At 36.8% G+C, this 20520-nt stretch overlaps 2 protein-coding genes across 2 annotated transcripts; one reads left to right on the top strand and one right to left on the bottom strand.

Moving 5' to 3' along the window:
- The first annotated feature begins 2431 nt into the window (after positions 1–2431).
- hsd20b2 (hydroxysteroid (20-beta) dehydrogenase 2) lies at positions 2432–7249 on the top strand. Its single transcript, XM_024266321.2, has 11 exons — positions 2432–2768; positions 3112–3158; positions 3866–3941; positions 4012–4122; positions 4419–4486; positions 4583–4627; positions 5404–5438; positions 5536–5617; positions 5711–5776; positions 6605–6754; positions 6836–7249. The coding sequence occupies exons 1-11, from the start codon at positions 2618–2620 to the stop codon at positions 6941–6943; spliced, it is 939 nt and encodes a 312-aa protein (XP_024122089.1). The 5' UTR covers positions 2432–2617; the 3' UTR covers positions 6944–7249.
- Positions 7250–7892: 643 nt separating this feature from the next.
- On the bottom strand, positions 7893–19207 carry slc12a9 (solute carrier family 12 member 9). The gene is made up of 14 exons (XM_024265734.2): positions 18806–19207; positions 16466–16702; positions 16219–16353; positions 16007–16144; positions 14378–14680; positions 14199–14306; positions 13056–13167; positions 12821–12978; positions 12666–12748; positions 12471–12595; positions 11825–12017; positions 11335–11509; positions 10382–10528; positions 7893–10286 (listed from the first exon to the last, which is right to left on the bottom strand). The coding sequence occupies exons 2-14, from the start codon at positions 16668–16670 to the stop codon at positions 9445–9447; spliced, it is 2724 nt and encodes a 907-aa protein (XP_024121502.1). The 5' UTR covers positions 16671–16702; positions 18806–19207; the 3' UTR covers positions 7893–9444.
- Between the last annotated feature and the right edge of the window lie 1313 nt (positions 19208–20520).

Here is a 20520-nt window from a genome sequence, read left to right as displayed (position 1 = left end):
GAGTGGTTATTCTGACAAATAAATGACTGAGTGAAAGTTGTTTATTTCTCAATAGAGCTCTATGGGATTTAGGCTTCATGGAGCCAGTGAGCACTTCCTGTTTGGAACGTGAAGGGTAGGGGTCACTGAGTCCAGTTCTCATGTACAGTCAATGGTAAATTCCCAAAGAAAACATGTAAAGAAAACAAAATTGTACAGTTGATTCAACAAGAGCACACAAAGAGATAAAATCAAAACTGTAGTGTTTCTTAAACTTTTATTTATTGATTTATTTACACTTAATTTGAACTCCAGCTTGTCTTGAAGAGCTGATCTAAGTACTGTTGTCACGTGATTAAACTGCACAGTAAGTTTGTTACCCTGATATGAGGAAAAAAAAAAAGACAAATTCTGAGCCAGGAGAAATTTTGAGTTTGTTTTTTAAGCTGACATTCTGTAGATTATGAACCAAATACACTTCAAAATAAGTATCAATTGGATAATTTCAGTTACTGATTTAGACTAAACAGCACACAGATGGGCTTCATATTGGTAAAATTATGTCTATTTAAAGGGTTGTGACCCAAATATTTGTTTCTAAGAATATAGGTTTGACAATAAAAAGCCAAAAAAAACTCACATTTTATGCTTAACACTGAACAATTATATTAGATTGAACAAACATCTACTCTGATATCTTATTTCAAGTATTTGATTAATAACTTAACGTGTGCAGAGGAATCAAGTTATATGATCAATTTCTGTATGTAGTTTGGCGTTGAGTACAAGAAAATATGCAGATTTCTGTAAACAGTAACCTTATAAAAGGTCAAAAAAGTAAAAGCTGGTTAAAAAAAAAAACAATCCCACAGAATGAATTTTAGGCTGAGTGGAGATATATCTGTTTTCCAGGGAACCCAAGAAAGAAGATAAGGTGAACAATCTTCAGCTCATGATTAGGCCTATTCTGCATCTTTCCTCAAGCATGTAACTCAGTCGAACAACTTCCCCTTTATTTTTTAGCCATTCTGTCTCCAGCATCAGTTTTCAGCTGCTTTTTCTTTTTTGTCACTGCTGTGTCTTCCCAAACAACAAGATCTTCCCTAAAGTGACGAAGTGCAAAAGTCTGTCATCAAGCAAAAACCGAATGACTGGTGAGGTCAGGAGTGGAAATGTCATGCAGACATAAGTTAAAAAATCAATAGTTTTTTTTTTTTTTTCATTTAAGCTCACCAACAAGATTACGCGTTAAAAAAAATACAATCAAATAAGCTTCAGAACTCACAATGGGCTGCAAAGAAACTCAACTCGTTACAACGGAAGTCTCCTTCTGTCCATGTTCTGAGAGGTGGTTGAATGAAATGTTTTTTGTGGATAAAGTACAGCAAATAACATTTGATAAGAAAAAGAATTAGTAAGATTTGGCAACCATTATTATTACATTTTATACAAAATAAATACATTTTTACAAGAGAGATTATACAAACAATACTTTAATTTATATATTCTCCACCTATTTTTTCTGTTATTTCCTCACTTTTCTTTGGACTTTCTTAATTTTCATGGTAATTGTTGATGAAGTTGTTGTTAAATGTTGTTTTGTAATATGAATTTTATGCCCCAAAAACTTCAGAACAAAAACAAATGTACATGAAATTAAAAAACTTGAAAACATTTTTAACAGCTAAATAAAATATATTTATGTGAAAATTTATTTTTGGCTCAGAATTTTTCTGTGATTGTTAGAGAAATCTGATTTATGAATAGATATTTAGTCTTTTTGTGAAATTCTAAAATGCAAATGTTAGATCATATTTTAAAAAAATACTTTTTACTATTCTTGCTGCAAATTATTATTGGTGAAGCTAAGCTAAGAAGCATTGCAGTTAATCTGAATGAAGATGGTTGTTCATGCAGCTAATTCATCAAAGTTATATTTTTTTCAGTACATTCTTAAAAAGCATAAATATTAAATCATCTTTCATTGCAGGATACTTCTAATGAACTATAATGATGAGAGTTTATCAGACTCAGAAGGAAACTTCTTGCCTCCTCGTGTGTCCCAGAGTTGAACCGTCTTAAGTACTATCACTACTATTTACTTTAATCGAGAGGAATCCCAGATTATCAAAGTACGAACGTTGTTGCTGCACAGACGGTTGGGACTGTTTCTGCTGACCCTCAGAGCTGGCTGATTAACCGCAGCGAAGACCTATCAGCAAACAAATTCTGTCACATTCACGTCTTGCATTTATCTGTGCGTGATGAGTCACAGCACTGCTTGGGGTTCTTGTGATTAGATGCATGCTTTGCTGTGACCCAAGCTAACCTTTAGCTGCTATCTGAGTGTTTTGACAAAAAATCTGTGTCGCACATGAGCAGTTTTAGATTATTAATCCTGTTTGATCTGGTGTCCATGAGGTCCCGCTTCACGTCGCCCAACCCTCCATGTTTACACCAGCTTCCCAAGACAGGAAATGTTTGGAAAATGACTTGAAGGGCTGTTTTCTGCTCGCCAACCCCACCGGCATTGTAGGGTGGAGCAGAGTGGGGAGGAGTCCTGTGCACAAAACACATGTATCCCCTTTTACTATAAAACTAGAAGTAACATTTAGAGACAAGGAAATCCTGCTGAAAGATGTGGTTCATTCCTGTTTTGGCTGTTTTTGGAGGGATCACGATTGTTTTTTACCTGCTGAAATTCACCTGGAAATGTTGGGATGGGTTCAAAGAGTTTGTCTTATCGGAGCATTGGCAAGTGGACTTGAAGAAATATGGAGGATGGGCAGGTAAAGCTGAAGAAACACTGTTGTCTGTCTGTTTTTGGGAATTCTATGACAAATGATGGAGCGCATGAAGCTTTTTCACAAACACTGGGGTAAACCTGGTGAGGCCACCTGGATGTCTGTATGAAACAAACAATTTTCATGGCTCACATTTGCTCATCTACTTTTTTAAAACACATGAACACATTTTTCTACTCAATTCAGAGAATCAAGCAGACAAATGTTTTATTTTATTGCTTGACCTCAATTTAAAAATGAGATGTCTGTGAAAATTGATTTAATTGAATAACATGATTCTTATTTTTTGATTCATAAGCTAAAAGTTGTTTTTTTGTTTGTCGTGCAGTTGTCACCGGTGCCACCTCTGGCATCGGCAAGGCTTATGCCACTGAGGTGAGTTTCACTTAAAAAAATGAGAAGTTTTGTAGCTTCATTCAAAAGATAAACTTAAAATAAAAAATGTGCAATTAAATATAAAAATTACACAAACTCAAGACAAACAACAATTAGCTGATTTAATGTTTTTTTATGGCAAAATGAAATAAATATTGAATCATTAAAGCTTGTTTGTGGTTAAACTTCTTTCTTTTTGAGTTCCACCTTAAAATATCTATTTGGGTTCATTCTAAATTAGTTTCCTTCGTCTGACCTTCAGATCATTTATTGGTTGTGTGACCCAATTCTCTACTCTATTCTCTAATTTTATGAAATTCTAATGTACGGCTGAGTGAGTTCATGACTGATCCCAAGACTGCAAGCCCAGATCATTAATACTCCACTGCCATGCTTGGTAGTTTAAAGCCAGAGCTGGTGCTGAAATATGATTTTATTAAGATGTTAAGTCTCATCATGGAGATATATGACTCTTTCACACAAAGTCATCTGTTTTATTGTTATTATATTTTTGGTGTTTTGTTATATTTAATTAATAAAGTTGTAGTTTTTTATTTGTATTTCAAACATTTTCCAACGCAATTAAAAAAACAGCCTCAATGTTTTATGTTAATCTGTTTTAGTTCAAATCTTTAGATCATTTTTTTGCATTTTCTTGTCTCAACTTAAACCAACACAAACATCTGGGTTGGCTTGTCATCCTTCAGCTTGCACGCAGAGGTTTGGATGTGATCTTGATCGGCAGATCTGACGATAAACTGCAAATGGTTGCCAAGGAGATCGGTGAGTCGGAGTGAAATTAGGGTGTTGTTAGGTTGTGTTTGTCTGTGTTTAAATGCTTTGTCCTTTTCAGAGAAGCAGTATGGGCAGAAGACTCGCACCATCCGAGTGGACTTCACCGACAGCTGCAGCATCTACTCTACCATCGCCAAAGAACTTCAGGATCTGGAGATTGGAGTGCTGGGTAACAGTGAAAAAGCAGCAGAAAAATAAAATCTTAGAAGAATATTTATATAGTTTTATGTAACACACAATAGACATTTCAGAGGAGGAGTCTACATATCATCAATGTTTTGCTAGTTTGGTGGATAAAACTTCCATAAATACATTTGCTAACTTAGTGAGCTTTGATAGAACAAAGATATCTACTGGCCTCACTATAGAGCTGAACTGCATCTTTATGACAAAAAAATAATATGTGCGATCACTGGCAGCCTAAATGCATAGATGCATTTCTTTTTACGTCTTTGCATGCACCAGTTAACAACGTGGGAATGACCTGCACCGATCATTTTGCCTACTTTTTGGAAACACCAGATATTGAACAGGTGAGTCATTTTAATTCAAGTTTTAAATCACAAAAACATGCAATTCAGACCTCCAAGTATTTATGATTGTTTTCCACTCTGTTTTACTCTCAACAGAAAATCACTGAGATTATCAGATGTAATATACTGTCAGTCCCTCAGGTAAACAACTCTCTCAGCTGAATGTCTTTTGTATCTTCATTTATTTAGTTTATTTATAATCATTTGATTGAAAAAAACTGTTGTATAAAGTCTAAAACCCATGATGAATCATAGTTTTGATTGAACTCCGTGATAAATGTAAAATTGGTTCCATTTAAGCCAAACATTTAATCCCTATTTATATCACATCACCAAATGAGCTCGTTTTAGAGGGCAGATCACATCCAAAAGCTTCAATCTCATCCTGTGGAGGCAGCAGGGAACAGAGGAGGAAACTCTTGTTTTTGTTTATTCTGATACCCAATGAAGATAAAGTCAAATTAAAGGAATTTGAGTTTTTTTGGTGATACTTACAGCAGAAAAACTGTAGGATAGTCCAGCAGTACAGAGTTGTAGCTGTTTGACCTTTAAGTACATGTGTATTTTTTTCTTTGTTTTAGTAAAAAAAAAAAAAAAACTTTAATGTTCTTTGAAAAGTTTATGGATGCCAAAATAAAATTGTTCAGAGTAAAAGAATCAGTGAATCAATGTTCTGAATTAAAAACAAAGATTTAATTGAAAAATAAGTCATTATGGTCCCAATTTCTTAAAGAAATGTGTGTGATTCTGGTTTGGTCTGATTTAATTTGATAAATATAGTAATGTTCCCGTATTTTCTAAGAAATCACATGAATACCATAGTAAAAGAAAAGTATTGGTCCCAAAAGAGAACCTTGTGGAACCCCATTGCTCAATTTTCACTAAAATAACAGAACTTTACTGTTGTTTTATCTCAGATGACCAGGCTGGTTCTTCCTGGGATGGTGGAGAGGTAATAACATGAATCAACCTTTGAAATTGTGTATAATGCTTGAGATTAAAAAAAAAAAAAAAAAAATCTTCTTACTGTTTTTTTAATTTATCTTCAGAGGTACTGGCCTAATCATCAACATCTCGTCTGAAATTGGTGCCCGACCTCAGCCTTTACTGACTCTTTACTCTGCTACTAAGGTAATTATTTTCTCATTCGGATGTAATTTTATCTCTATATATTTCTACATTTTGGTAACAACCTCATTGTGCTTGTTTTCTTCAAATCTTCAGATTTTTGTGACATATTTCTCTCAGTGTCTACATGCTGAGTACAAGTCCAAAGGAATAACTGTTCAGGTAAACATGCTGTATCTCAAGTCTGAATGTGTTGATGCTATACATCATATATTGAAAGGCTAAATCTTGTTTTATGGTTGTGTAATTTTAACCATTTATAGCTTTACACTGAATTTATTTTTTGCATTACATCATGTCTCCTAATTCACAGTTGCCTTTACATGAACAGCTTAGAAGCAAAAATGTTTCAAAAGTTCCCTATTTTACATCATCCATTCAAAGGTCACATGAGAAAAACTGCAGAAATCATACAATCCAAACTGCCCACTTTATGTTTTCTACTAACATACAAACATTAAACTTTACTAGCACACTTCTGGGAACTTAGAACATTTAAGAAGCAAGACTATATTTTTGTGCCAAATTATGCTGCGTTTTGAGCTTTTAGGTTGAAACATAAACATAAGAAAAAGCGTTCACAGCTTTACCTCTGCCCTAGGCATAAATATTAATTATTTTCTGCTTTTATTTGCTGTTAGAATTTATTCGATTTTACTTGTAAATGCTGATAAACCTGCATTGCAGTGTGGGGTTTTGCCGCCCCCTTGTGACCTATTTAGCTCATTGCACTTAGAAAGAAATGCATTCAGAGTAGAATTATGACCATTAGATCACGTTTGTTTTAAACATACAAAAATGTACAAAAATTGTAACATATTTTCTTTAGAACTTACTATTTTTGTATTTTAAAATCCAAATGGATACAAAAACAAATGTGTTTTAGACTAGTATTGATTTATGAAGTCTAAATAGTAAAAACATTTTTAAAGTTTGGGTTGTTTCTATCCTTGTAGAAGTTTGTTCTAACTAATGCTGATGTTTCCTCAGTGTGTGGCCCCTCTGATGGTGTCCACCAACATGACACACAACATGAAGGTCAACTCTCTGGTGAAAAGTGCCTCAGGATTCGTCAGTGAGGCTTTGAACACTGTGGGTTTCTCCACTTACACCAGCGGCTGTCTGTCTCATGCACTGCAGGTCAGACCAAACCCACCCAGGATCACCAGTCCAACCATCCAAATGAACCAAAAGTCATGTTTGTATTTTTCCCTCCCACAGAGTGCTGCTCTCTCACTGCTCTTGCCAGATTGGCTTCGCATGTCGACATTCTTCATCAGAAAACTGCGAAACCTTCCGAGTACAAGAAAATTTGACTCCAGCATATAAGTAAAGAGAATCTCTGAAGGAGAAATGGTCAAGGTTTTTCCAAACAGCTAAATGCTTTCACTATACGGACATTAAGCTTTTGAGGTATTATCTTTACAATACTGTGTAACATATGTAAATCCCACTGCACCATGATGTAGATCTATTTATTTGTATATTACATTATTTTTATGCTGTATAAAGTATATTGGAAAAAACATAAATGACAAAACCAGCAGGGAAACAAAAACTTTCACAATAGGAAAAGAACATGAATCTAAAGATGATAATCAGTAAAAAGTTAACTGACAATGCAGCAAGTCCTTTTTTTTTTAACAAGAACTCGATACAAGTTTGCCCATCTTATTAAATCCTCATAAAATCTAAAAGTAGTACTTATTCTTAGATAATACAGTAAATTTACATCTTTTTTTTCTTTTACAAAATAATGACACTGAATGCCGGTTTAACTTGTTGACATTTATTGACTTTAAAATAATATTAAAATTAATAAAAATTGCAGTGAAAAATTGAAGTGAGATTTTTTGAGGTCTTAAATCAATGATTTTTGTGAGCTAAGAGTATGGAGCAAAATTATTTTGACTCATTTTTATTATGATTTCCTTATATTTTTTTAACCTTAGCTTTTATTAAAACAAAAAAAATGATTGACTGTACTGATTTTGAGAAAAGTTTGAACAAGTTTAGAGCAAAGATAAGTTATAGCAAGCGCAAACCTGCTAAAATGTTTTGAAATTAGGTTAGAACTGTGCAGAAGAAAGAAAATTGTAATAATTAACCTTTTTGATGACAAAAATAAAAGTTTTGTTAAGCCATTAAAACTGAATAACAGAAGATAATATGACAAAGTCCAGTAATAATCCAGACTGCTGAAGTTGACTGCTGGAGATGTAAAACTGTTCTGATGAAATGCTGCAGACTCTTATAGAAACTACATTTACAACAACAGTTACGTGAGAATCTGACATCATACTTTAGTTGCATATATTATTATTATATATTATTGAAACTTTGACTTGTAGGAACAAAACCGTGAAAACAAAAACCAATACACACACACATATATATATGCACTTGTCCTGCCTATCTAGCCAGGTACTACTTCAAGAGGCAGACAAGGGAGGAAAGAGCAAGTTTGGCAACACATTTAAATCATCGTAATCAGTATTGATATTTGCATATATTAGATTATCATATTTTTAGATTATCATGTTCATACACAAATAGCTGGTGTGCCTCAGTGAGGAAAGGGTTAAAAAATATGTAAAAAAAACATTTTACTAGTGCTGTAATATTATTTGTATCAAAAACATAAAACTGTTTTAAGGAAGAGTAGAAAAGACATATAAATACACAGTTTAGATTTAAAGTAGTAATGTGTTTTTTTCAATTATTAGTATGAATGAAGCTGGAAGTACAGGACTGAAAAACAGACAAAACACATTATTTCCTGCTTTCAGACGAGGGTTTTTGCGTAAATGTATGAAATAAAACTTTTTTATTCTGATGTAGTCTCAAATATATTTTTAATAAATACGAAACAACAACAAAGAGGCAGCAAATGTGATGTACAGTACATGTTTCACCTGTTAAAACAGTTTCATCTGCACTCAGTGCCATCAAGAGATCACACACAGAGGAGTTTTCATTTAAACTCACACAAGAGGACTCTTTAGAAGCAAACAGTAAAAGTGCTGGGGCGTTAAAACTATCAGCATTTTTACAAACAAATGTCTTTGGTCAGAAAAGTTTTTTTGGTTTTTGAAGCAAACAGCTTAAACGCAATAATTTCTGGTAGTCAATCTGCATCAGAAGCAGGTTTTTAGCGGTAGATCATGATGTGGGATTTAAATGGTTTGATCAATCATGAAATTCAAATGTAATACTTCGATTCAACCTGTAGGGGGCAGCATATAAACGGGTTTTGACTATATTTTCAAGAGTTAAATAAGTTTATTTTAATTTTTCAAAAATGTGGCAACAGACAGCACTTTTAAAGCCCCATCTATAGAGGTCAACAGCCCAAAAAAGTTGATTTAGGGTTTGGTTACCCTTTAAAGAAAAACGGAGACTGGACTGTTTTACCATCAACATAAAAAAGTCTTAACATGTGTGACCTCCACACAAAAAACTCTGAACTAAGACAATATTTTTGTCAGAAAAATTCTCCATGACTGCAATGTTTTTTTGGGAGGAGTCAGTGCTTCCATGTTGTCGTGTGATGTGCTGATATATGGCCGATGCAAACAGAATAACACAAGTTATAGACTAGAATATAAGACATCTCATAAAACTATTTCAAGTACAAAAACAGGAAAATATCCTATTTTAAGCAAAATATCAAGTGGCACTTCTTCTATTCAAGCGAAAAGATGCAGCAGCTGAAAGTGATTTCAATTCAATATATCGTTTTTTTAAATAAAATAAAATGATGGTTTTCTACTTAATGCTAAGTATTTGCTGCATGTATACAACCCAAGCAAAGCTCCTACTGCTCATGCTCAGAGGTCAGTGTACGTGACAGGGGTGACTCCGTGAATCAGGAGTGTTGGTCCTAAACCGTAGGTGACGGCCTCCAGCTGAGCCAGGTACTGCTGCGCCTGGCTGCTGTGAGCCGGAGGCCGGGGTAAATACAGGAAGCGCACTGCAGCTTGGGAGCTGTGCTCCATCAACATGGAGTTCACCGCCGATAAAAAGTCTTCCGACAGGGTTGGCAAGGACTCTGAGGAGCAGTCTGCTTTCGACACCGTGTGGTACTGCACCGCCGGGTCCCAGGACACGATCTTTATAGACGCTCTGATCCTCAGCTTTTTCAGCAGATCCCGGAAAGTCTCCTCATTTATCACCCAGCCCTGGTCGCAGGAGGCAGTCTCCACGTTTAGGAAGATCCGCATTCGTGCGTTGCGCCACTTGCTGGACATGTTGAGCACGCAAGCCATCTGCAGCAGAAAGAGGCTGCACACGTCCTGGTAGTCGCGGCTGCCCGGCTGCAGCAGGTTAAGAGGCCACACGTCGATGGTGCGCTCCGATCCATCCGTTTTACTGTCCTTACCTTCTCCCTGCAGCTGGAAAAAGTACCGGCCAAGACACACGTTCTTGTTCATTTTAAGGGCGTCGGAGATGATGCCCACGTACTCCTCCGGCGACAGCCATCGGGGGCTCTCCACGTGCCGGACGGGGGGGAAATGGGCCTGCAGCGAGGGCAGGTCAACCCCGAAGTTGTATTCTCCCTCACTGGTTTGACCCACCGAGGCGTCGTAGAAGGCGGAGTCTTGTAAGAAGAAGTCATCCGGAGTGCAGCTGTCATAGAAACCCAAAATCAGGGTGTTGGGCTTCATGCCGCCTTAAAGAAATGAAAAAAAGAGAAATCTGAGAGTGACCGTGAGCACAAAACGTTGTGAAGAATGCAGGAAACAGGAAATGAAGGGAAAGGCTTACCGAGGCCTGTGATGCGCAGCAGGTGCTGCGTTCCTTGTCTCACTGAGGGGGAGAGCGTCAGGTCAACAAAGGCCTTCACCCCAAGTTTATCAACCAGGCTGAGCCAGAAGTTATACTGCTGCTGAACTGGGTCTGAGGGCAGTGCATCTGTTTCACAGAGAGGGCAGGAATCGTACATCAGTTTCAGGGACAAAAAGCTTGTAAAAAACAAATTCAATTACTTGTTTGGTTTTATAATAAATTAAAAAAAACAAGTTATTTGCGCTTGTTTCATATCATATAATCATCCCATGCAGACAAACACATCTCCTAACTACATTTAAGCAAGCCGATTTGTTTATTGGTTTTAATTAGACAACGCCAAATTCCAAAGATTTCCTCCAAAACCATTTACACCTTTTTTTTAAACATAATTTGTCATTTTGTTAATCTTCATATAATAAAAGCATTTTGAAAATTCCTGTTTAAAATTAAACAAGGACAACATTTCTCCAGAGTTCTGTAGATGATCACTTACTACTAAATAGCTTAGTAAGCAATTAGTTTCAAATCCAAAAATGTTTTACATAAGTTCTTGCCTCTTTTAAATGCTTTAAATATTTAATTGTTCATCTTGTAAATTGTGAAAATAATTTTAGAGTCAATAATTTGTTGCAAAACAGCACAAATATTAGCTAAAAAAATAAATTTTAGTGTAAAAATGATTAAATAAAGAAACATTTCAAACTGCAATGACTTCTTTCAGCCACAAGAGGGCTCTAAGGAGCCTTAAAAGTAACTTATTTAAAAACTGCTGCAAAACATCTTGTTGGTTATATAATGTAAATATTTGGCTTCAGTGACACATTTTCAGGGATATAAATATAAAAAAATGCACATGTATGTTATATCAGATTCAACAAACATATAAATTCAGTCATGCAGGATTGCAGTAGACCCCTCAGCATCGGTACCTAGATCTCCCAACTGCACGTGACCCAGAACATATAGGCCTCCTTTCTTCAGCTGGTTCACAAACAGGATCAGCTGACAGGACGAGCGAGGGTTGGACACCATCAGCAGAACCTGCGGCCTCCAGAACTTCACGTGCTCCTTCCTCACGTCCAGCATCAACAGATATTTACGCACCTGAAGTCCAGCAGAAACAGAGCAAACGCTAACTTATCAAAAAATGTGTACAATTAAACTGTGATTATGATTTGTTTGCAATGATGTTTTAAAAAAGTAAAAGATTAGGCAGTTTTTAAATAAAGTTTTTTGCATTTATCTAATATAAATATTTATTCGTATCCAAACAACTGGTGTTTATTTTGAAATATATTCTTTATAAAATGGTTATATCTAAATTTTAGGTTCCTTTTCTGTGTTTGCATAACTCGACTGAAAACTTTTAAATAAGAACTACAGTACATTTTATGCAGATATATGTTGAAAATATGATACCTGGTGGAAAATGAGAGCCTGGCTGATATAGCCCCAGCTGCTGGTGGGCGACCTGTAGTGGAGGAAGAGCAGAAGCAGCAGCAGGAGGACGATGCTGCCTGAGGAGTACACGGGGTTAATGACGAACATCATGACCACACAGCTGACGATGCCCAGCAGACACGTGTGCCAGGAGAAGAACTGGAAGGTCGGTCTGTTGGACACAGGAAAAAATGATCAACCAGGAAGAACTTTTCTACAAAAAAAACATCTAGATAAATCAAAGTTTGTTGAAGATATTAACACCTGCTTTGATTTTCTTTTCTTTTTTTGTTATTTTGATTATTATTTTATTTAGATTTGTTGATGTTCATAATCATTTTAAAACCACAAATATGCAATTTGTTCTTTTAGATTTTTTTTTTTGCAAGTACAAAATTATTTATATGCAAAAAAGGCTTAAAGGATGATTTAAATTTAAATATTATGTTCTAATAATAGCGCTCTATGTGGAAAAAAATATTATATGTTCCAGAGAATACAAATAAAAAACTCAAACATGTAAACTATTTCATGTATGTGTGTGAAGCCTCAATGATTTTCGATGTATTAAATAACACATACTACTTTTGACATTATGATATATTAAAACTGTGGCTGATCTAACCTGAAATTAGGAGCTGATGCCCACTCAAGAGCCAAACAGGCCAGGTCAACGGCAGCATAAGCCAGCAGGTAGAAGACGGTAACCAGACCGGCCACAGCGTTGAGATGTCCCGCGAACACCACACACTGAAGATCAAACACATCGCACGTTAGGACGCCAGCAGCCACACTACAACACCATCCTGCAGCAGCTCACCTGTGCCAGCCCCCAGGTGTACAGCACCGCCACCCAGGGATTCCCGGAGCTCGACGTGATGGCGGCTGGAGCCAATGGCAAACCTGAGCGGAAAACGAAATGAAAAGATTGCAAAACAGATGAGGAGTGACGAAAACCAAAGAGCGGAGTTTTACCAAAGAGCTGGTCCAAAGCAAGAGCGTGGAGGATGCGGGACGCTCCGATCATGGCACACATGGCGGCTGACAGGGAGGCGCAGAATATTCCAATTGTGACGAAAGGCGGCCATAAATTGATTCTCTGGAAGAATCCATAATCCTGAATCAACAGGGTTCTACACAAAAGACAACAAGTATAGAAGTTAGAACGTTCAAACACGCACAAATATTCATATTTACAATCATTTCTGACCTGTCACAAGTGGCACTGGCCAAAAGGAAGAGGAGGATGTAGACGGTGAAGGTGTAAATGACGGCGATGATGGTGCCCCTCGGGATCGACACACTTGGTGTCTTCAGCTCCCCTTTAGAGAAGCATCAAAGACACTTTTAGATATCAGTCCCCAATTTGGAGGTTTGGGAGTTTTTAAAATGTTTATAAAAAGCTTTTATTTTTATATTTTTAATTATTTTATTTGTTTTGTGGCAAATAGACCTTGAGTCTGGAATAATAAAGATATCTTAAGTGAACAACCAGAAGACAAATTTATGGGTCAACTCTTGAATTTTTTGTTAAAGTGCATGTTTCCAGATCATCTCTGCTCTGGTATTGTGACATTAAATAGTCTAAACTTGCAGCTAATAGAGCACGAAGAAAACAGTGTGTTTAAACTGTATTTTTCCCTTTCACACAGAGGTTTCTTCATATTCTTTTACTTATAAAAATGTTCTTTGCGTTCTTATAAAATGTCTACATGACCCTAATTAAAGTCATTAATATTTTACAAACAAAAATAGAAAGTTTTTGCATTTTTATAGATTTTTTAGAAGCTGTTCGGACTAATCTCTTTTTATGTTTGTTATTATAAAGAACTTTTGCAGGATGCTGTCATGATGTTGTGTAACTGACTTGCAGATACATAGTAGTTTTTTTAGGTTTTAGGTTTCATTTTCAAAACTGTATAAATCAAGTTTTTTAGATAGATGCTGCACCAAAAAACCCTCAAATTTAGATTTAAACACGTTCAGAATGTAGATTTTTTTTTTAATTATCGTAAATAAAATGTGGGTTTAAGTGGTACATTTTTGCAATTATTTTCAACGAATTCTTATAAAGACTGCCCTTATACTGCTCTTTATCCACCTATTACTCACACAGTCATCCATATGACGGGTTAACTCCAGTCTTGTCTTAACCTGACTCACCGACGGAAACAAAGAATGATAATATTTGACTGGGATCCAGTAGGGTATAAAAGCACCAACCCTACCCTACTGCTTCACCTCGAAGCTGCAGCCAGCAGTTTATCATAATTAAACATCCATCCAAACTTTTTAAAATATAGTGCTGTAAGGGTAAAGTGAATAACTTTTAGAGTACAAATAACATAACAACCTGACATGTTGGCTCCAGCCATGATCCCAGTGCAGCTGGTGAACATGACGGCGAACACCGTAGCAAACGACATGACGGTGTTGGTGCTGTAGTCCAGAGAGTAACGAGCTTCAAAAAGAGAAAAAAACCAATGAACGACGTGAAGAGAAATGAATTTCCCTGGGAACATGAATACTTACGGCCAAGGTTGTTCCTCAGTGTTTCAGCGCTGAAACCTGTGAAGCTGGCGTTGTACCGTAGCGTCTGGTTACCGAGTCCCTGGTGAGTGATGACAAAACTTTGGGGCTTGACTGCGACAGAACTGATGAAGATGGACAGCAGTGACACGGTGACCACCAGCAGGATGACGAAGGCGGTCCGGGAGTAGATGTGAGCGCCGACGAGACAGATGATGAGACACAGGAGGAGGACCACCGAGGAGTACAGCACGGTGTACCAGTAACCCTGAGGGAGCACCCGCACTCCTGCAGATACAGATGACTCTGGAAGGAAAAAAAGCAGGTGGATCATAGGCTCCAAACTATTGCTGCCACAAACGATTATTTTAATAGTCGACTAAGCGTGTCATGCACAAAGTGGATGTAAAAAAAAAACATCTTAACCATCATTAGCTTTTGACTAAGTAAAAACTAGATATACAACATTACCTGCAATAATCCTAGAGTGAAACTGTAAGCTGAATTTGGCCGCTGAAAGTACTAGAGCTGATACCTGAAGATGCTGAAATTGATAGATAAAGCTGATAGCCAGCAAAAAAATTAGTTAATGGCCAAATTAGCCTAAAAAACTGAAAAAAACTAAGTTAGCCAAAATAGCTAGCATGTAGCTGAATATTAGCTAAACTTCAAAATAGCCTAAAAAAAGCCTAAATTAGCCTAAACAGCTAGCATGTGGCTAAAATATTGGCTAAATTCCAAAATAGCCTATTAAACATAACAAAAAACTCTGAATTAGCCAAACTAACTATCATGTAGCTGAAATATTAGCTAAACTCTAAAATAGCCTTAAAGCTTAAAAAAAAGCCAAAGTTAGCCAAAACAGCTAGCATGTTGCTGAAATACTTGCTAAACTCCAAAACAGCCTAAAAAACAAACAAACAAAAAAAATACTTAAATTAGCCAAAATAGCTAGCATGTAGCTAAAATATCAGCTAAACTCCAAAACAGCCTAAAAAACAAAAAAGCCTTAGTTAGCCAAGACAGCTAGCATGTAGCTGAAATATTGACTAAACTTAAAAACAACCTAAAAAAAGCCAAAGTTAGCCAAAACAGCTAGCATGTTGCTAAAATACTTGCTAAACTCCAAAATAGCCTAAAAAACAAAAAAGCCAAAATTAGCCAAAACACTAGCATGTAGCTAAAATATCAGCTAAACTCTAAAATAGCCTAAAAAAACAAACAAAAAAAATACTTAAATTAGAAAAAAATAGCTAGCATGTAGCTGAAATATTAGCTAAACTCCAAAACAGCCTAAAAAACAAAAAAAAAAGCCTAAGTTAGCCAAAACAGCTAGCATGTAGCTGAAATATTGACTAAACTTAAAAACAACCTAAAAAACCCTAAGTTAGCCAAAACAGCTAGCACTAGCTAAACTCCAAGATAGCCTAAAAAAAACCTTAAAAAATGCCAAAATAGTCCAAAAAGGTAGCAAAATGCCATTTTATCTTTCAAGTTTACTACACTCTGACTCCATATACCATAAAGTAACGACTAATTGAATATTAAATTAGTCATCGACTGTTTTAATAGTCGATAAGTCGACTAATTGTGGTAGCCCTACTCCTAACCATAGATAAAAAAACGACTTACCTGTATCCATACCAAATACATCAAGTATGGCCTCCACAAGACCCAGAACGTACTCTCCACATGCAAACACTTTGGCCAGGAAGAACATCAACCCGATGCTTCCTCCAAACTCGGGCCCCAAAGAGCGGCTGATCATATCTGCTCCCGTTTGTAAAGGCTACAGTCAGTCAATCAAATTCCAATCCCCTCACCTGCTTGGTTAAAAAAGATACAGTAAGCTCCACCCCCTTGTATGGCGCCGTTGGTAGAAATGGCACAGATGGACAGTATTGTGAGAGATATGATGATGTAGGCCACAGCTATCATTAAAAGACCCTCCAGCAGCCCCGCATGACCCACCACAAAGCCTGGGAAAGGAGATCACACCACCGTGAGTCACTCCAGCACAAAGACCCAGTTATCCTGGAGGGAACTTCTTCAAAGCATCTGTTCTGGTTCTGACAAATATGAAGGACATGCCTGTCCTCAGGAAGAGGATGATGCTGAACATGGACAGGACAGTCGGCACCATCACTCCAAAGAAGGTGTTCAGCCTCCGCGGGTTCGGGCTTGGAGCTCCAGAGCTGGACTCCTGAGGCGATTCTGGAGGTGCGCCGCATGTCGGGGTGGTCATGGTCAGACCGCACACTCTGGAGGTTATCAGAGGGGTGTGTTCGTTGGACATGGTGAGAGCAGCCTCGGCGTGACCTGCTGACCCTGTGAGGAAAAACAGAACAAGTGTAATGTGCTTCAGATACTTTGCTCTCGGTCATCTGTATTTTTTTATATGTGGTTCCCCTTTCAAAAGCCTGCAGGTGAGGATAATCATCTACAGAAACTTAAATCTGCTCTGTTTAATGCATTGTTCTCACACAAAGTGTAAATCCTATGTGTCTGTATAATATTTAAACCCAAATTTCAATATTTTGACCCAACATCAGTGACTTTTTTTGTATCAGGTCAATCCAGGATTGTAAAAACTGAAAAGAGACACTAGAAAGACACTATAAGATAAGCATCGTGAAGGTGGTGCTGTATGAGTTAAAAAACAGGAAGTAGTTAACCAATCTGCACATGTAATGACTGAACACACTGACGTATCAAACAGGGCTGAAGCATTCCAGCTAAAACAATGAATCATGTATAGAACAGGAACAACAGTGAACCTTTCATAAGAAATGAACACAAAAGTGCTTTATGGCCATGAAATACAGTATATTACTTTAAAAAGAAAATTTTATGATTTAAATACTTGATTTTGTATTTTTAAGCTAAATCTTTGTTCTTTTTTTATACAAATACTTAATAAAAATAAATGTTCATGTCTTTTTGCAAAGTGCCAAAAAGGTGGTTTATTTATCTGTTAATTAGAAATTCATTGATTTAATTTCCCCATCATTAGGTTAATTCCTAGATTTTTGGGGTTTTGTTTCAGTTTGATGTATGATTTGTGTTTTATAAAAACTCAAAACTCAGAAAAATATTTTTTTAAGCTTGCTAATAAGTAAGTAACAGTAAAAGAAAGCCGCTCAGTTGGCTTATACTAAGCCTGGTGTAACATAATAAAACAATAAATCATAAATCCTTCCAAAAATTAGTACAATACATGTTTGACGCTTTCAATATAAACTAGTGATGCAACAATTCACTTTCCCCAGGATTCAGTTTAAGGGTTTAGCATTGTTTCCTTTTAGACACTGGTTATATTTTGTTTTAAGTCCTACTCTGATCATATTTTTATCTATTTTAAAAGCATTCCCAGTGGTCTTTTAATTGTGATTATCCCATTTTTAGCCAAAATCGAAAAACCTGTGCCGTTTTCCAGGACATAGTTTCTGCAGAACGACAGTAGTTTGTTAGAAATTCACCTCTGAGTTGAAGGTAGAACTGTCGGTGCAGAGTAAGCCCACTCCCCTTCCCATCATCCATCTGTTTATATGCTCTCCAATCAGCTTACAGCTCATTACCCCATTATCAGTGCAACAAAAAAGATAGTTTTGAGCCATCTTGGACGAGAAAACAGAGATTTGTTTGCTTGTATGGCTCTGCCTATTATTTCTATGCAACAAATAAGCTCTTTTTCTAAATGCATTTTTTGTCTGCTCCTGATTCACAATTATTTGAATAAAGAAATACTCAGAAATGTAATTTTACGCTTAATTTACTTTAAATATGTCCTCCATCATGAGAAATACACTGCAAGAACATGGTAAAAACACCATTGTCATTGGAGTGGGTCTTTGAATTGTGAGCTTAGTCTGATAGTTGATTGTGAAAGTAGATCATGGCTGAGAGTCCCCCTGGAGTGACCCTGAGAGGGGTTCTTCCTCATTAAAGTGCTCAGTTTTGCTTTAGCAGTCAGCTGATTCACAGATGCCTGTTTGTTTTCACATCCAAACTCTAAGCAGATCGGGTCAGGGTGGGGGCATCAGAGCTGAGCAGCAGCCTCTGCATGAGCAGGTGACCCCTGTCATCTGCAAAAGCAGGTGACTCCTCTGAAAAGTTGAAGAAGCCCCTTCTTCACTGATAACATGGAGAGGCAGGATCCAGCGTGTGACGTCAGTGTAAAAAGGAGAACAACAACCGGATAGATGGGTTGTTGGTGATGGAGGAGGCAGAAGAAGGTGTAGCCAGAAAACTTTTTTCTTTTTTTTTCTTTTTTTTGCGCGGATGTTACTTTTGAAGGTCAGGAAGTCCGTTGTTGCCGCATTAAAAACAACATCTGTGAAGTCCCTCCCACGCAATTCAAACGGCAACATCCAGGATGTTTGCAGCGGCAGACGCTGCCCCACTTCCCCTCTGAGGGCGGATAGAGCCTACCTCTCTGCACCGCCGCGCGCTGCTTCACCCACTTCCTGCTCGAGGGCGCAGTATTTGGCAGCCGGCTGTCCGCGCGGAGAAAGGTGCCCCGGGTGAGAAGCTCAGCTCTGGACACTCAGATGTGGCCGTTTGTGTTGGTTGTGGTGGGAGGGGGACAAGTGGAACAGCTCTGGCTGGACGCCTCCGACTGTTGGATGCTGAAGATGTGCTGTCCAATTAAAACTCACCATCCCCGGAACGCCTTGTTCCCCTCGTATTTGTTCAAAAATGTCACGAGATAACTTCCCCATGTGACTTTCAAAAAAAAGAGGGCGGGAGGGGGCGAAAATATCCCAAACACGAGCAAAGGTAGTTCTGAAATAGCCACGCCCCTGATGAGCAAGCACGTCAGACGTGACCTAAAAGGTTAAATATAGCTAAAGTATAGTCCGCAACTGTATAAAAACTAGTTTATTGGTATCTTATTGTAATAAATCTAAACTGTGTGTTATAAATTTATGCGTGTATGGTGCTAACGCGAGGTTAGGATAAAGTTTAAAAATAGCTGCACCTCTCCTAATGACCACTAGAGGTCAGTGTTAGGACAACAAAAAGTTCTCTCTGACTTTTGACCTTCTCAGATGATCCTTTGTCTTCCTGTTCAAGTTAAGAAAGTTGTTTCCCTAAATTATGAACATGTTTAAGAACAAATTCAAGAACAGTACAGTAATATGACATGTCCGAGCATTTTTATTAACCAAATCAAAGACAAAAAAGTTTAAGACATTCTAATAACACAATAATAATAAACCTGATATGAATCAATTAAATTACTTTTCCCCCCAAAAATAAGAGAAAATTAAAACAGGGACTCGCTTGTAAAAAGTTAACACTTTAAAAAGTACAATTATTTTTTTCTGTTGTTTATTTCATTTTTTATACAGGGTAAATACGTTTTTTAATTTCTTTTTTTATGTTTTTGAAAAAAGAACTTACTGGCCTTTTCTCTCTTAGCCTAAATACAATTTTGCCAAAATTATTATTAGGTTTATTAAATAGTTGTATGTTTCATTGGAATGGAGGATAGAGTAATTAAAGATAAAAAATAAAATAATAATAATTGTTCTTCTAACATGCATGTGAGATGTTTGTAGATCATTCTAAAATATGGAGACAATAGGACCATCTTCAAAATGATGTTTGATGCTTTTTCCACCAGCCTGACAGAAAGAGCACTTTTTTTTTTTTTACAACGTTAGGGAAAACGTGACCAATATATTTTTTTACTGGATAATATTTGTGTATAATTTGAAATGAAAACGGTTTTATTAAAGCTCCGAAAGTCTAACCAATTTTACAAAAAGAGTTTGAAATTATCATAAGCATTGAAGTCCCAATAAAACCATCTTTTTTAGCTAATGGTATTTTAGAAGCATTCCAGTGGACTATAATGAAAAATATGCAGTTTGCAGCCAAAAATAATGACAAAAAACTATTGTTTACTAGGACACATACTGCAGAGTTGTGGGCGGGACTGTTGGGGGAGAGTAAGCTTGCCCTCATTTCCCATCATCCCTATGTTTACGTCGTCTACTGTTAGCTCACAGCCCCACACAACCTCACCGGTGCAACAAATATGACAAGCAATGTTGGAGCCCTACAATTTTGAGCCAAATGCCAACTTAGATGAGGAAAGAAAAGATGTGGATTTATTTGTCTGCAAGTGGATGCATCCG

This window comes from Oryzias melastigma, linkage group LG14, assembly GCF_002922805.2.
Source record: "Oryzias melastigma strain HK-1 linkage group LG14, ASM292280v2, whole genome shotgun sequence".
Lineage (NCBI taxonomy): Eukaryota > Metazoa > Chordata > Actinopteri > Beloniformes > Adrianichthyidae > Oryzias > Oryzias melastigma.
This window is presented reverse-complemented; position numbering and strand designations above follow the sequence as displayed.